Source organism: Pteropus vampyrus, unplaced genomic scaffold (assembly GCF_000151845.1).
Source record: "Pteropus vampyrus isolate Shadow unplaced genomic scaffold, Pvam_2.0 Scaffold617, whole genome shotgun sequence".
NCBI classification, from domain to species: domain Eukaryota; kingdom Metazoa; phylum Chordata; class Mammalia; order Chiroptera; family Pteropodidae; genus Pteropus; species Pteropus vampyrus.
Genome location: NW_011889398.1, coordinates 151,416 through 169,573, shown reverse-complemented (window position 1 = coordinate 169,573; position 18,158 = coordinate 151,416). Strand labels below are relative to the sequence as shown.

The 18,158-nt window shown below is 37.6% G+C and overlaps 1 protein-coding gene across 3 annotated transcripts in view; it reads right to left on the bottom strand.

Annotated features, from left to right (window-relative positions):
- The window catches only part of VPS45 (vacuolar protein sorting 45 homolog), a 49,918-nt gene that overhangs the window by 25,378 nt on the left and 6,382 nt on the right, over window positions 1–18,158 (bottom strand). For 2 of the 3 annotated variants that reach the window (XM_011384684.2, XM_023525719.1), the window contains exons 4-12: window positions 16,894–16,962; window positions 16,642–16,779; window positions 16,100–16,210; window positions 13,786–13,920; window positions 13,301–13,414; window positions 12,727–12,894; window positions 4,664–4,822; window positions 4,351–4,458; window positions 3,422–3,543 (exon numbers count right to left, since the gene is read on the bottom strand). In XM_011384684.2, the coding sequence (XP_011382986.1) occupies window positions 3,422–3,543; window positions 4,351–4,458; window positions 4,664–4,822; window positions 12,727–12,894; window positions 13,301–13,414; window positions 13,786–13,920; window positions 16,100–16,210; window positions 16,642–16,779; window positions 16,894–16,962 (1,124 nt within the window). The remainder of the gene's footprint in view (window positions 1–3,421; window positions 3,544–4,350; window positions 4,459–4,663; window positions 4,823–12,726; window positions 12,895–13,300; window positions 13,415–13,785; window positions 13,921–16,099; window positions 16,211–16,641; window positions 16,780–16,893; window positions 16,963–18,158) is intronic. The other variant, XM_023525720.1, reaches the window with a different exon arrangement.

The window sequence follows — 18,158 nt, the reverse complement described above, 5'->3', positions numbered from 1 at the left end:
TTCCCCCAAGTCCTGGTTGGACCCAAACTGTCAGCCTTCTCCTCATTTAATCTAGTTAAGCTAGAAGTTGCTGGAGAAAAACTACACAACTAGGCTCATGGGTTGTATTTTAAATCAATGACCACAAAAGTCTAATGGGCACTCAATCTCGCCTAGAAGTCCTGCTTACGTTTCCCTAGTAGATTTGATTTCTAGCCTACAAGATGATGATTTCACAATGTTTTCTCTTTAACCTGCTACCTTAGCTGATAACTTGGCATCATGTTTCACTGAGAAAGTAGAATCAATTAGACAAGATGGCCCCATGTTCTCACCATCAAACTTAAAATGAGGGAGGTGCCTCAGCTCCTATGAAGGGCTCCTCTGCGTGTGCTCTGGGTCCCCTAAAGACTTCGCTTCTGCCCTCTTCTTCCTTCTCTTCTGAATTATCTATTCCTCCCTCTTTAGGGTAATTCTCATCAGATTACACGTATGCTCTAGAATCCCTCTCTCCCTAGTGCCCACCATCTCATCTAGCTACCATCCAATTTCTCTAACCCCTTCACACAAAGCTTCTTAAAAGTGTTGTATACATCTGTCATCTCAATTTTATCTTATATCCTGTGACCCTCTGTAATTTGATTTACAACCCCACTGAAACTGGGGAATAAGGTCACCAAAGACCTTCATGTTCCCAAATCTGATGGATGCTTCACTGTCTTCACCTCTCAGTAGACTGTACTCAGGTTACCACTCGCTCCTTGGTCTTTATGACACCATGCCCTCCTGGCTTTCCTCCCACCGTCCGGTCCCCTCCTCAGTGTCCATTTCTGGCCCCACATCCTCTATTCAGTGGTTGGTCCTGGGCTCTCTTCTTTTTTCTTTCTGTGCTCTGTTCCGAAGTGATCTTATCTAGTCCCAAGGCTTTAAATATCATCACAATCCTATTGGCTCCCTATTCAGTATCTAACATTTCCACTTGGTGATCCAACAGACATCTGCAACTTAACAACACAACTCTCGATTTCCCCCCAACCTGAGAGTTATTCTTGACTTCTCTCTTACCCTTGTCCCATCAGTCTACTCCGTTTCATAAGTCTGCTGATTCTACCGTCCCGCCAGCCTCCTTTCCAGACCACTTTCATTTCTTACCTGGACTATCGTAGCCTCCTCCTAAGTGGTCTCCCTGCTTCTGTTTTTGCCTTCAATGCATTCTCCCCACAAGACAATCTTTCAATACATAATTCAGTTTATGTCGCTTACATGCTTAAAGCTCTTCCGTGGCTTCCTATGACATTAAAAAAAAAAGCCTATATGACCCTATGTGATCCAGCATCTACTTAAGTTTTCAACTTCTTATTTCCTCCTTACTCGCTGCGCTCCAACCACACTGGGTTGTTTTTTTTTTTTTTTTGCTCCATGAACTTGCCAAGTGCTCTCTTTCCTCAAGGCCTTTGCTCTGGCGTGCCCTCTGCGTGGGATGCTTTTTCCCTCATCGTTATGTGATTGGCTCTTTCTTGTAATTCAAAACTCATCTTAAATACCGCTTCCTCAGAGAGGCCCTCTCCATCTAAAGCAGCCCTCCCCACCTCTACGAAGTTACTTTGTAGCTTATTACCCTATTTATTTCCTCAACAGTACTTATCTCATTCAAATTATACCCTTTATTCGCTCACTTGTTTCCTGTCTGTCTCCTTCACGTGAGTCCCTTGAGGGCAGATGCCCGTCTGTCCTCACTTCCATTTCACCAGCACCTACAACAGTTCTCGACATATTTAAGACACTCGAGAAACATCTGTTATGTAAAAGGATGAAGCAATTGAATTATTAGTTGTATATTTATTTAGGTAACAGTGACAAATGCTAACGGATACTGACAGCCAATAACTGTGCATTTTGTTGGAAGTGCATCATTTTGAGCTTTGTTTGGAAAAGTGAATCACCCAAATTAGAAAGGTTTGCTGTCATGGACTAATTACACACGATGAACTCTTCCGGTGGTCTATGGCAGGGATCCCCAAACACTGGTCCATGGACCAGCACTGGTACTGGTCCGTGGCCTGTTAGAAACCGGGCCGCACAGCAGGAGGTGAGCGTTGGGTGAGCGAGCAGAAGCTTCATATGTATTTGCAGCCGCTCCCCAGCGCCAGCATCACCTCAGCTCTAACTCAGATCATCAGGCGTTAGATTTTCATAGGAGCACCAGTCCCTGGTGCCAAAAAGCTTGGGGACCGCTGGTATGGTGTCCCTTTAACAATAAATAGCTCATTTCTTCTTCTGTAACTCTTATATGAAATTCATAAGAAAATTAATATTTTTACTTTTTTTTTATCTTAGCAATTAGAAGGCTATTTAATGGAGTTATGCTGTTTTTCAAAAAGCCTCTAAGATGGGTGAACAGCTTTGGGCTGGTTTTCATTCTTCCCACGTAGCTGATATTTTGGAACCCTAATATCAAGGTCCTTGAACAGTTTATCTGAATGAATGCTCTCTCTGGATTTGACCCTGGAAGTTCTGCCTCTCGACCTTGGATTTTTTAAAAGATATTTTTCCTGTTCTGTTACCAAATTACAGTTTTTTTTTTTTAAAGGAACAAAGTAAAAAAATGTACTTTATCACATAAAAGAGTCATCTATGTACCTCAAAATATTTTCCTCATTTCAGAAATTCATTATATTTATAAAACATTATTCTTCCAAGGCTCTTAGATTATGATTAACTGAAATTATAGAAGAATTATACCAACTGTAACAATTCTCACATCAATCGATCCAGTAGGATTCAGCTACATACTTAAGCTCTTTATAACATGTGGTCCCAATAAAAAATACACAAAAATCTGATTTATAACTAGGTAGAATTTGTATATATTTAAAATTTCAGGGACGAGTTTTGTTTTTATTAAAACTAACAAACCACTAGATTAAAATGATAATTCCTTCCTTTAGTTAATACCCAAAAAAGAAAGCCAGCCTTTTCTTCTGTGTAACAAATGGCCTTTCTTAATTAGGTCTCAGTTTGTATGCTGGCCACATTTGGCAAAGTCTAGTCCTTACCAAAAATAGTAACAACCTGCTCTGGCTAGCAATCAAGCAGCAAATCTATTTTTGGCTTTAATGTTTGAAACTCCAAATGCTAGATGCCATGGAACTGTACCTTAAATGGCATAAGCAAACTGGTCCGATAGTAAAGGACAGAATATAAGTATTTGGAGTGCTCCAAAACACCTGTTTCTTTATTCCAAAAGAAGTAATGTTTCAAGTTTAGCAAGCAAATGTACATCTACTCTTGATGTGTGTAAAACCAAAAGAACCTTAGAACTGAAACGACAGGGCAAGGAGGGGTCGAACAACACAATTGTAATTGTAGTCCCTTACATTACTCTGAATTTCCTATTTTCTTAGTGTTTCTGGTTTTTATTATTAATATCTTTATATCTTACCTGTCTCTGAGTGTGCTGGGGCCTAGATAAGGGTACAGGTTTTCTTTAAGCTTTCCTTTGATGAGATGGTCCAGGGTCTCATGTAGGAAAGGTTGATGCTGAGTATACACATTTTCTATTCCCTAAGACAGGGGAAAATGGTTCTTATGACATTTTTGAGAAACTTGCAATATAACGGTTTATGATATTCTTATCAGAAAAGGACATGCACTCAATAGAGGTTTCATGGGATAGGAATTTGAGGAAAATTTTATGGTTAAATAATTTAAAAAATTATTTGCATCAATTAGAAGTGTTCCAATCCCATAATAAGACTATAATTTAAGGCTACCTGTTATAAAGGAATTTTTTAAATGGAATTGCTTAAATCCTTTATCATCTCTTCATTGACCCTCATCCTTTTGTGAAAATGTTATATGACGGTAGAATAAACAAAAAAAAAAAAAGATTATGTAGAAAAGGAGACTAGACGCACTCAGGAAAATGGGAAAATTTCAGCAACATAAGAAAGGCTAGCAGATTAAAACTAATCTTTGACCATTTTAAGTAAATCGGTATTTTAAAAAGATCTACGATTGTTTGCTTCATCTTTATTTTCCTTCAAAGCAAACCTACCTAACAAATCTTTAACTAGAAACAAATGCAGTAAAATAACAATGACTAACAGAACTGTCTACCTTTTCATTCTTGGGTATTTCCTGGAAATATCTCATTATTCTCTGCTCAGCTATTTGGTCCAATGCTGCTGCTGCTCCAATATAGAAAGCACTTACAGGAAAAGCTTTCATGAGGACGTCAGCTTTAGTTTCACTTAACTGACACAGTACTAAGTCAGCAGCAATTCGGAAGCTGCTTTGAAGACCGGATTTACTCACTCAGCCACAGGGGCTTCGATTTCGCTCACTCAGGGCAGCACAGAGATGTCATACCTTCAGTCCTTTGAGGAACTGCTTGGTAATGGCCACGGCATCTTTGGGGCTAAAGAGGTCACTTCCTCTGACCCGTTTACCCCCATATTCAACAACTGCAGACACGAGCTATAAAAAAAGAGAAACAACTTCTTATTACTTGGGGATCAGGAAACTCATTTCATAAGAAAATAACTTTATTAAAGAAATCGAGACATGAGAGAACAGAATTATACATTTATGTGAATAAAAACAGTATGATGTATTGTCTGAGTAAGAACATAATAACAAAGTTGTTTCCTGATTGGTGGGATTAACGCTTAAACTTGGTTACCTTTCGATATTTCTCAGAAACACCTTTATTTCTGAGGTCCATTATCAGTCCCGGTAGGCTGTTGCTGCTGTGTCGCTCGTAATGTAGAGCATAAAGCATCACCAGGCGGGCGGCATCGAACTCCGTCACTTTGGGGTTCTGCAGGAGCCTCTTTACATTCTGGGGGAAGAGAGAGAGAACTGATATCCCCCATTCCTGAGTGATGTGGTACAATACCGCAGATCTCATAATTATTGAACGGTGGTAAAGTGTCTGCGTTCCTAAGTTACTACCATGGCGATGTGTGGTCACAGGTTCGGTAACTGTTTCAACCACAATTAGATGCCTTTTGCCTTAGATAAGAATTAAATAATGAAATAAATTCCCATCATAATTGCTTTAGGACAAAAACGAATTTAGCTCTGGATAGTTCTTTCCTTTTCTTCCTTTCCTTTGTGGAGATGGTCCAGGGTCCCATGTAGGGAAGGTTGAAATTTCCTCGCTGAAACAAGAACAACATATACTATTTCTACTGCTTCAGTAGAAGTGACCAGTTGACTTGAAAACTCTGGTGCTTCCTTTTAGTGTGAGCGACTGGCCAGTGAAATGGAGATGAGTTGTAGAATTTTACAAAGGACTGGCTTAATCTCCAAGATGCATCAGATGTAACAATATGTCTCAGTGTTGTCTACCGGGATATGAGTATGTAAACAGCATATGGAAGAGGGCCGGAACGGACCTGCAGAGGAAGCTAGATGAACTCATGTTTGGGTTTTGTCAACCCTCACATGAAGGGACTTCCATAACGTGAAGATTTATATTTATTGTGCAGAAGAAATTAATTCAAGCCAACAAATACTTTTTGAGCTCTCCCCTGGGCATAAGGCACTAGGCCAGGCCCTGGAGGGGATACACTGATGAGTTAGGGACAGTTTCTGTCTTCAGAGAGTTCGCAGACAAGGGAGTGAAACAGGTGTAGCCCATTGTGCTAAAAAGGCTGCTTCCTGAATGCACTTTAGCGCTATGAGGTTGATGAATGCGGGAATGGCGTCGGTTTAACACAGAAGGCATACTGGTTTATACATAACTTTTCCAGCGTGTTAATACTTAGAAGAGACCAGGGACGAGCTTCCTCTTTAAAGACAAAACTTTACCAATATGTTAAGAAAAAAAGATGAAAATCCTACAGAAATGTTTTCTGCAAGAAGTAGCTGGTTTTGCAGTTTTAAGAACCTCTGTACTTTCCACTATACGAAGCTATCTGGGGGAAGGACAAATGTAAATGAAAAGGATGCAAAGTATTTCTCTGCATTAAAAAAGCAAAACAAAACAACCAAAAACTGATTGCTATCCCCATATTGTATTTTTAATTTTGATGAAACTAGGCTCCATGAGAAGCAATGTTCTTGAGACCTTATATCTTGATGAATAAAACACGAGCCTCAGGAATAAGGCCACAAAGGATGGACTGAGTATGTTTCTATGGACAAGTGACAGTAGAGATATAACTCTGCTAGTATTTTTATTAGGCCTGTTATTATTTTTATTGGACTCCGCATACAACGTTATATAGATTTTTTTTTTAGTTATATAGATTTTAAGCGATCTGCTTATAACCCTATTTCCCATAACCTTTATTTTTAGTGCATGATTTTGCAGAATATGAGGTTTTTCAGAAAACATATGTGGTATTATAACAGAAACGTAAGTACACATAAAAAATAAAACAAAAATCAAAAACTGAAAATCAGTACAATGGGGGGAGGGGACAAAGCAAAGTATATTTGGTTGCTGAGGAATCAAGAAAGACTTCTTGGAGGAGGTGACATTTGCAAAATACTCTAAAGAATGTTGGAATTAGTCTGATAGACTGAAAGAGGAGATGCTATTAATAGGAATATGGAAATCAGAAAGAAATGGGTTGGACTGAAAGATTGCAAGAGCCTTGGAGGGCACGGGATTCTGAGGACATAACTCACATCTGTATGGCATTTCACATCTTACAAGGTGCTTTCGCATCCACTATCCTCTCGGTACCTCGCAGCGACCAGCTCCAATGCCAGGAGCTCTTCTGTTCCCACTAATGGGGGATTATCAGGCAACTCTCAGGTAGGAAGTTCCGAGTGGGGTCCCTGTTGTTGCTTTTCTGCGTGAACGCTTCACTACCATCATCCATATGGAATCAGAAAGGAAGACATTTCTCTTCTACAGATTTAAACCCTGCAGTCGTAAGAACTTCCTTAGTTTTCTTCATTTTGTGGTACCTTTTCCACAGAGCAGGCATGGAATACGACCTATTTAGAGTATCTGTTCAAATGTTCCACTAGTTTCTACTATAATATGAAGAAATTTCAGGGTATAAATTATTATGAAGTAAAAACACACAATTTCATATGTATGTCAGTTAACTTGGCGTAAGTTTGAAACATCTATCTGGGATCTATGTTGTCACTTTTCTTACAGGCACGTTTCATTTCCTGCTCTTGCAGTCACCCTTTTTACCTTAAATCTACTCAATTTCTAGCTGACCCAACCCTGTACTTTTAAGCAAATCTGAGATACTCAAGTAACCACAAACCCACAAAACTGGCACGGGGACAGACTGTGCAGCAATCAGCTTTAACCCTCTCTACTTTCTGCCTTCGCTTGTATCTTCACTTGGTTGTCTCCCATTAAAGAATTTACTTCTATTCCTTGAGATCTGATACTGGTATTTAGAGTCCCAGGCTTGACTCTTACTTTCTGTTGAGGACCTGGTGCAGAGCTGGTCCGAGATGACTCTGAGTAGACTACTTTGCTTACTTTTGAGCCATGGCTTAGGTCAGTGTTCTGGCTAGATTGATATATTTCATCATGACAAGAATCTTGTAGGCACAGGCTTTCTTTCTTATCTTTCAGCTACGTAAGTCCTTAAAGAAGAAAGGTATTTTTGTCTTCCTGGTTCCCATGTTATTCTTTGACTTACTTTTAAACTATTTCCCTCGTGGCTACTTGACTCATCAACTTGGCTCACAATGGCATGCATTATATTGAGATTGCAGGGTACTAGCCCGAGAAGAGGAGAAAAAGAATCTGAGAGATTTCTAATTACATAGCAGCTATGTGCTATATGGTGGTATTTACATTTTGGAATTATGACTAAATGATATAATAAACTTCTTGGTTTCTCGTATTAAAATTTCCATAAGCCTTGAGACTATCAAGAGAGAAACATAGTATCACATAATAACAATGACTGAATAAAGAACAAAACAGAAAACTTTTCTCTGTTTATAAGATTCAAAAACCTTCCACTGAATTCTAACATTCATATAGGTCAAATCAAGGAATAGGCAAAGAAAAGCAAAAAACAGTGTCCTTGAAGGTCAAGTTTCAAAAAGGAGCTAACAGTCACTCAAAAGAGTTCAATTAAAACCAATTCTTTTCTGATATTTAGAGATTCTTCTATTGTTTTGGGATGACTATTTTTTTGTTTTCTTCTCCCAAAACTATGATGAAGCAGCACAAGAAGAAAATACTTTTATAATGACATACCTACATTTTAAACCATTGTAAAATTACAGATGAAGTCAGCAACTAGAGATAGATAGTTTCTATTTTTTGCTTTAATTTAAACCTAAATGACAGGATCTCTACTTTGTTATCTGTTATGATGTTGTAGATAATGTAGTAAGTCAATGAACAGCATTATAAGCCAAAAGATTAGAACAGCAAGATGGAATTGGCAGAAACCTTCAACATGCAGACATGATAAAAAAAAAAAAGAGTCTATTCTAACTGTTCGAGAGAACAGGGTTACGGGACTATAAAGACTTTATCTAGGAAAGATGATAGGAAGTAGGCAGCACCCAACTCTACTGACTGGTAAATAAATTTGAGGCAGTATTATTTTTCTTAATGACTACTCAACATAAAATTGAGCTTTGCTTTAGATCTTCTGCTATTCAGTACTGTTTCTGAAACACTGGTTAAACACTGGTTTAGAGAGAGAAGGATCATTTTTACTCTTAATTGATGAAAGTAAAATTGTCAGTTCTATGTGTCCCCAACAATTTTTTTATGATTTTAATGAGAAACAAAAAACAAAACAAAACAAAGCAAAACAACAGCAACAAAAACCTTCTGAAATCAGGGAGAGATCCAAGGTCACGAGTGGCCTAAAAACACTTGTCCTGGGTGCCATAAAGAAAACAGAATGTACCATCAAATAACAATATTGATAATGGTGACCGTTAATATTTGTTGAATGTCATAAGGTACCATATTAAGTGCTTTACATGTATTGGCTCATTGTAGCCTCACAAAAATCTTTGAAGAAGCACAGTTATTTTTCCTCATTTTTTAGACAAAAAGAGTAAGACTTCAGTGGTTGAGAATAATTTTCAAACTGAAGCCATCAAAGGCTCAAGCTCTTCACCACTACTCCATGCCGCTTCAAATAGAACTTTCTCTTCATTTTCTAACAAATATTTATTGAGTCTTTACTAATGTGTTAATAGAATGATCTGAGGTCTTTTCTCCAAGGTCAGGAAAGAAGGATATAAAATAGACTAGTTTCTCTTTCCAAGTGAAAAGCTGTGGTGACAGCACGAAGAGGATATTGTTTACTTTCCGAAGATGATCTGTTCACCGTATGAAAAACGCCTTCCTTACTAATCAAGCGAATCTTTCCCGAAGCTACGGATATATTTCAATGGCAGTAGACTGCAGTTTGGTTCTAGTGAAATTCTCTTTAAATCAAATTTTTATTAGCCTCTAGAATACCTGGTTAGAAGTGGCAGCAATTTACAGGTTAATTTTTTGGCAACATACAAGCTTTTTTCCCTCATGTCACAGTTACTATTCAATAAAGCAAACTTCATCTCTACTCAAAAAAACCTCAATTCATGGCTTCATGACGAATTATCATCTAAGGTCAAGCCAAGGAATGCTCCAACCCATCGAGGGGTCAGGCCCCTGGCATCTACTCATTATCAGACAAAAGTTTCCTTTATAGACTATTTAAATCACGTTGCCAAAGAAATCCTTTATAATGGGGGAGCCCAAATCAACTGCTCAGTGTAAAACCCTAAGACCACTGGCAAGAAAACCTTCAAAAGATAACTTTTTAAAATATAAAATATACAGTATATCACAAATGGAACTCATATTTTAAAAGCACTATCTTTCTTTTAGAGTAAACAAAAAATAAGATTTCAGGCAAGGCATTACAGTAACTTTTTCTAACTGCTTTCCATATTGTAGAGATACAAATAAAGATAGTAAAATTGGGTAATGATTAAGTTTGGTTCTGTTGTTTTAAAGGGAAAATAAAATGATAAAGAAACGTGGAAATTTAAATTGAGATGTAGGATTAAATTTTGTTTTCATTTAATAAGAGAAAACTTATTTTATTGAAAAAATAAAATAATCCTATTAGGTCTACAAAATAACTCTTAACTGTCTTTAGTAGTGTTGTTTAAAGTAAGTTGGTCAAGTTAAGTAGATTGTGATACATCTTTACAGAGGAATACTATTTAGTGATCCAGAAGACTGAGTCTTTAGGTTCTGATCTGAAACAGTCTCTGAGATACATGGTTAAGTGAGAAAGTAAATGCAGAACTATGTATACACTATGATAAAAAGAGAAGAAGACACTCGTACAGGCTTTCACATACACAGAGTAAGTGCAAGGATGCATGTGAAACTAGTAAGAGACAGTTTTAACTGTATATTTTTCACCGAGTGCTATCGTTATCTATTTAAGAGAATTAGAATTTAAAACAATTAAAAAATAATAAATAATAATAAAATAATAAAGTTTTCTGTGAAGATTTAAGAACACAAGTATAAAATCAAAAGTGACGACGGAAGCAAATAGCATCTTTATGATTTTCAAAATAATGATGTTTTCAGAGGAAATCTTGATAAACATTTAAAAAAATTAAAAACCAATAACTATAACTATAAATCCCAGTAAAGAAGTTGGTATAACTAGAGCAATGCCAGGCGGTGGATTGTTGTCTTCTGGTTGTACCATATATTTAAAAAATTATTCTTAGAGGAAGGAAACCAACATTTACAAAGAACCCATCACATATGAAGAATTTTCCATATTTCATCGAATTCTCTCATAATTTAAAAGTTTGAAATCATTACCCCTGAGGATTGGGCAAAGTAAACCATTTTCCCAAAGAAAACTTTGGTATGTAGAAACAGGCTGTGAGCCAGGACAGTCTGGCTCCAAAGCCTGTGTTGTTTCCATTATACCATGCTGGCTTTGTTTTATAAAGTGAAGTAGAACTGCAGCAGGGAAAGAAAGAGGCTAAGTTTTAGAATATTGGGTCCTTATTAATTAGGAAATATGCTTCTTATGATAAGTGGCTTAGAAATGGCTGTCTCCTAAAGGCCGTTTATTCTCAGGTTACTCATTGTCAGTGATGCCACGTTTTGTCATGTCTCAGGAACCTTGGAATGATCTGATTCGTTCCGTCTTGTTATCTTTATATCCAAACTGTCACGAAATTGTTGTTTTCTCCTTCTGAAATGTGTCTCGGATTTGTCCTTCCTATTCATTTTTACTGGTAATGCTATGAGTCTACTAGCCTCACTGACCAGCTTTTTTACCTCCAAAGCATCCTAACTAGATTAAATTTCCTAAAATGCTGCTTTCATCACATCAACTTTCTATATAAGACCCTACGATGGATCTCTCTGCCTCTCTCAGCAAGTACAAATTCCTGTTAATAAGTTTCTTCATAAACTGGTCCTGTTTACCAATTCAATGTTATCTCCTATTCTCTTTCACACCCACTCTCAACGGGTCAAACTATTTATTATTTCCTGCATACTTCTGCAGCTTTGCTTTTGCTGTTATCCCTGACTGAAATCCTCCTCCGGATTCTATTCATTCCTTATGGTCCATCACCTTCTCTAAGAAACTGTCCCCAATAACCTCCAATCGTATTACAGTCAGTATCACAATTTTGACTCGATTAAATATTTTCTAGAAACACTGCCTAATTGTTTCTTGTGCTTTAGTTTTATCTCTTCAACTAAACTGTAAATTTCTTGAGGCCAGGGTCTGATTATGTCACTTTTCTTCTAAAATTCTCTGGCAGTTCCCATTATTTTAAGATGAAAGCCCAACCTCCTGTCAAGGCCATAACCTGGCCCCAGTATGTCTTTCTGGCTCGTCTAAGACAACTTCTCATCTCGTACTCTGCACCAGTTACACTGAATTATTCTGCTTCCTTCATTTTACTTATTTATTTACATCCCCATGCCTGCATTCTCTCTGCCAAGAATTCCCCCCGCCCTGTTCTCTGATTGGTGCATTCCTCCTACTTATTTATTTGTCCAGACCCAAGTCTAATGTCATCTTCTCTAAAAGGCTCTAAGAAGTTTCATCCTTAGAGAGAACAGTTGTTCTTCTTTTGTATTTCCATGTCTCTTTGGAAATACCTCTAAAATAGCACTTATGCATGGTATTATAATTCCTGGTTTAAATTTCTTTCTCTCTGACTATAGTGTAAGCTCTTTGAGAGAAAGGATGGTATCTTATTCATCTTTGTATCTCTAGACCCTCACGTGTATGTACATATAGCAGGCATTCACATGTTTGGAATGAAAAGCAGATGTTCAATAGTAAAAATACTTATATAATGCATTTTAATATAATTATATCCTTTAAAATCTTCCTAATAACCCTGTGAAATAAATATCATTATATCTACTTTACAAATGAGGAACTGGCTTAGAGATTAAGCCAACAGCTCCAGGTCACAAAGCCAGTAAGTGGTAAACCAAACGCTAAAATCCAGATCTTCCGATTTTAGTCTAGTGTTCTTTCTAGTAGACTAGGCGGCCCTCCTAAATACTCAGTTAACTACCTGGACCCTTTGGAATTGCACATTATTTTTCTCCTGTGGCTCTTATCATGTAGCTATCTTAAAAAACATAAATTTGTGTCCTTGTCTCAACTCCTTGGTAGACTGTAAGTTCCATGTTGGTGAAGAAGGATTACTTGCCTTTGTATCTCTTGCTCTGCCTGGCACAGTGCCTTACACATAGTAGGTGCTCATCAAATGGGACTAAACAGATACCTGGAGAGCACTAGAATGGTCATTTTGGCAGGCCAGTTCTTGCTCAACCTCCGAAACCTCCAGCAGATTCCGCTCACTGACTAGCCGAGACAGCTCCCCAACCACGGTCACATGCTTCGACACAGTCCCAGACATCTTCTTGAACTGTGGGTAATTCTCGACAAAGGCCTACCATGGGAAAAACATCAATTGGGGTTCTGTTATTTCTTGACCAAGGATAGGCACATATGAAGAAGGAAAAAAAAAAAGAAGGATTATTCTTCTGCCCAGACTAAGGCATCTACGGGTTTTGATTACTGGCATTCTGTCATGCCTAAAAAGAGAAGAACCGATGTATGTCAGCAGACTGGGTTTTTAAATAGTCCAAATATGACTGAAGAATGGAAAGAAGTATATGGCTTATTACGAAGTTTTCGCGATATTATTTCCTAAAGAGAACTATTATAGAAAATAACTTCGAACCAAGCAAAATGAATCAAGGTAGAAATCAGACCCAGAATATGCCAGAAATGCTGCTTACATGAATAGGTCCAAAGTCTTGTATGTTAGTCATCCATGCACATGTTCAATTTACCTTCATGTCTGCTATTGATTCTAGTTTTTGCTGTTCTTTTGGTTTCTTCTTCTGAAAGTCTTCCATGAGATTCTTTATATTGCTACCAATCTCGGCAAAGTTCAGGTACATATTCTGTGAAAAAGGAAGTTGGAAACATAGTTCTATCAACTAGTCTGACTTTCAGACAATTTAAAAGAAGTGAAAACGACTCCTGAAAGCAGTTAGAATTGAAAGGCAAGAAAATTCCATCATAATGACCATATCTGGACATCGGCCAGGGCACCGGTGATGAACACCACCATTACTGTTCTCCCAAAGGGCTACGGAAGGGGCGGAAGTCAATAAATCGGGTTCTAATTTTAAAAGTATAAAATCATCCCTTGAGATGCAGTTTATCTACACGATGCCTCTATCATCCTTCCACATGAAATCCCATACCTGCTCTCATTTTAACAAGTTAATATTAACGTAAAAATCAATTAAAAAATTTTAAAATCACCTACGTTAGCATAGAATTCATCATTTTCAGCAGATAGGACCACTTCTCTTAAGTCTTTACTGATGCCCGGCACTCTGGACAGGTCAATCCGATTGTTGTTTATGCCCAGTAGTTCATGGACCATGGCCTGATATGTCCACTAAATGAAGAATCATGACCAAAAAAAAAAAAAAAAATTGGTAACTGACAAAACATGGAAAAAGTAAATGTTCAGGAAAACCAATAAAAACTGATAACATTCTTAGTAATTAGTTTACATGGAGATTCTCTACTTAGTTCAAATTTTATTGATATTTTGTGCTATACTAAGCATTAAGATTGTCGTTTTAATTGATTAAACATCCAAAAGTCAAAATACGTTTAGATTTTACACTTTTGGAAGAAAGGCAGCAAGATTAATATTCCTGATAAAAAGAAAACAAATTAGATCTATCATTAGCTACAATTTTTGCCTGTGAATTAAGAGTATATTTTTGGCTTCACAGATAGGGCTATATTGGTACTGCAGCTACGAGCTGTACCATTTCCTGTGCGCTTCTGTGGTTTTCTGCAGCACGAGAAGTGTGTTCTTGCAGATTTGAGTGCTACTATATTTATCCTGGGAACACTAATATTATCAGAAAAAACCTTGTGAGTTGATGAAAACACACGTATTCAGAAGCTTGCCTCTGAATTCATTTTATTTTATATTTTTACTTAATATGACTTGTGAAGAAGGACTGGTTTCCACTCTTACATATGTGAACTTATTTGGTAAAATGGGAAAGGAAAATCTCCAAATTCTGCCTTTTCCCCATTTATGGAGAATGGGTTACTTTTAGTCATAGGTCCATTAGACAAAAGTAAGTATTTTCCAGCAAATTACCCTCTAAATCTAGAATCTAAATGCAAGAATTATTTATATGTGTATTATTTCATCTTAAGCAATCTAGATTAAGAAATAACTGAGGTTTTTTTTAATGCTTCCATAGACAGCATCCCGCGCACACCACTGCCATCAGCACCTACTCTATAATTAAATTTTCTGTTTACTTCTCTCTTCATTGGACCATGAGCTCTTTGAGAGCAGAGACAGTATCTTTTAACCTTTTATCTCCAGGACTTAAAACAGTACCTAGCACATAAGAGGTCCTCAGTGAAATCCGTTGAATGAATGGTTACTTTTCTTTGGGAAACAGAATTATAGGCAATCATTTCTCTTTCTAATTTTTTATATTATATATTTTTTTTAGTGAACATATATTACATTGAATTTTAGGAATACAAGGCTATTCTATCATAGAGAATTCGCATTCCACGGCCACAGACTTCCCCAGCATTAACATTATTATAAACTGGGAAGCAACTTAAATATAGACCGTGCCTTTCTCTACAAATTCAAAGTCACTGTTAATAAAACATCTACTCTGCAAGGCACTGTGCTTGTACTTGCGGAAGAACAAATACTGGTAAGACGCAGTCTGCCCTGAAAGAATGTATAACCTAGGAGAGTGAAAACAATCGAAGTTGCAACATGGCCGGAGCAGCATGAGACATAAGAGACACAAAGTTCCACGGTAATTCAGGGGAAAAAAGAATATGTCTGACTGAAAGAATAAAGGTTTAAGGAGATGTTTCGAGTGGCTTTCAAGACGACTTTTGATAGGCAAAGTCGGGAAGAGAAGGCATTCCAAGCATTTCGGAGTTTAGACAGAGGTCACGACATGAGTGCACCGATGGCGGAAACGGCGTGGCAAATCCGCACAGTGGTGAGCCGTGCGTTTCACAAGGCTGGGCCTGGACTGTGAGGGCTCTTGGATGCCAAGTTCAGGAGTCTGTTTTCAACCCACTGGACAAAGGGGAACCAATGAAGATTTTTAAGCCAGGAATAACAGGATCGGAACTGTGCTTTTGGAAAAGTCATTTAACCTCATTGTGCCTGTGAAATTCATTAGAATGGGAAGAAATGAAAAGTGGGAATTAAGTAGATGACTATTTCCGTATTCCCATAAGAGATTAGGGTCTTCACCAAGGTAATGGAAGAAAGAATGGAAAAGAACAGACGGACACTGGAGAAATAGAATCTACAGAACCTAGAAGTTGCCTTGATTAGGGGTGTGGGTGGTGGCAGAAAGGGACAGGAAGGATGAGGCAGAAGAAAGAATCAAAGATTACTGTGGCTAGAAGAATAGTGATATCAAAACAGCAGGAAATACAAGGCAAAACAAGAACGGCAAATAGGAGGCAAATCCATGCACCATGCTGCTCATTTCCGCATCTGCATGTTGATGAATTCCACTGGAAATCATCCTTCTGTTATGCTAACAAAGGGTTCGCACCTGGTTTAGCAATGGGGTGATGGCATCATCGCAGCGATCTAAAATAAGGAGCAGTGGAGGAACTTCAGTCCGTCGAAATTCGAACAGTTCATATTCTTTAGTTATTACTTGCTGTGGGTGAGAAGGAAAGATGGTTTGGTCAACAAATCAGTTGCAGATAGAGATGATATAAATAGGAGATTAATAAATAACAATCACATTTAACGACAGCTCTTTGCACCTTCGTCGGCCTTCCATAAAAAGATTCAAAAGCTTGGTGAAGTTCAGTAGTGTTCTGTTTAAGAAGTTAGGATTTGAAACTCTATTTTACAAGTAGTTTAACTGGATCAAAAGAAGTTAAGTAGCTTGGAAATATTTCTTGGATGAAACCTATGAAGTTTAGCTCTAATTTGTGTCTTTTGGTTTTGAATTACAAAGACCTACTTTGCCATAAACCTAACACATCATTTCTTTGGTTGTAGGTAAAATATTCCTTTAGTTTCTGAAATATAAGGAAATGAATGGCCTCAATGTTTTGGAAATAGGAGCAGAGACTGCCATACCTTAACACATTCCGCAAGTCTCTTTGCTGCTTCTGATGAAAGCTGATAACGAATCATGGGACATTTCTTCAGGGATAAAAGGAGAGCTGTTAGTCCTTGAGTCGTTCTGGACAGTTGGGCTGGATCCCAGTTTCGACCCTTTTTGTTAAAAACATATATTCAGGGAAAATATTTTAATTTTTTCTTACAAATTTGATTACTCCCACCTGATAAATACAATAAAAAAAAAAAAAAAATCCTTTCCTTCCATACCTGGCAGCAACCCAAAATATTGAGGGAAAACAAATGTGGATTCACAGCAATGTAGTCACCATAAAATTCCTGCAAACAAAGCACCAAGATCATTCAGTCATTCCATAAACTCCAGCTACATCATGCAGTAATATTTTCATATATGATATCAAATCTGAGGAAATGCAAATATAAAAGATTTACAAAAATTGATCAATTCTAATTGAGTAACATAGTCAATGTGGGGAAATAAATAAAATAATTATAAAACAGCAGCAATAATAACAAATCTTTAAAAAAACAAAAGTTGCAGAAGCATATTCCTGGAGGTCTCTATGCACACTTATCAATTAGCAAAAATAAAACGCTGCTATAGGATATACAGTGTCATATTCAGATGAAAAAGAACTTTGCCTTCCAGTGCGTTCTCATGAGGGAGACTATGATTTAAAATAGGTCCTTCCTTTTTATTCATTTATCACTTAGCACATACTTCTGAATATCCGAAACTTGTTTATTTGCTGCCCTGAAGAAAATATTTTCACTTAGGTGATAAACATATTCAAATGTTTGTGATAAATGTATTTGAGAACACTAAACTGCTTAAGGCGGAAAGGGTAACAAGGTATGTTCTAATGTGATGTATTATGTAGTATGAAGAATAAATACTTAGAAGTTTCCAAGTTTCAACCTAATGACAAACATCATCTCATTATTCCCAAAGCGAGAAAACTGCAAAGGGAACTTTAACCAGCCTCATCCACACCCTCCACTTCCTGTCCTCCCCCAGTCAGACGTCGTCCTGTACATGAACGTTCTTATAATGTGGCCCATCAAACTCACCTAGGACATATCTGACTTTGTTCCCAGCCCTGTGAAACCCTTCCTACCAATCTAGTAGGATCCAGTGCCAGTCCAATCTCCTTATTCCCAGTGACTCCTTCTGTCCCCATCCAATTTGACACTTTTTCCAAACTTTCTAAATATGAGTATGGTCTGGTGTGATGAATATTTATTGTGTCTGATCAACAGCCTCCCTTCTTCTGAGACAGCACCTTCTTTATTTTTAGACTCAAACTTTAAAAAGGGACAATAGAAGAGATGTGTTAGCAGCGGTCCCCCACCTTTTTGGTACCAGGGACCAGCGCTCCTATGAGAGTCTAATCCCTGATGATCTGGGGTGGAGCTGAGGCGGTGATGCTGGCGCTGGGGAGCGGCTACAGATACAGATGCAGCTTCTCTTGCTCTCCCACTGCTCACCTCCTGCTGTGTGGCCTGGTTCCTAA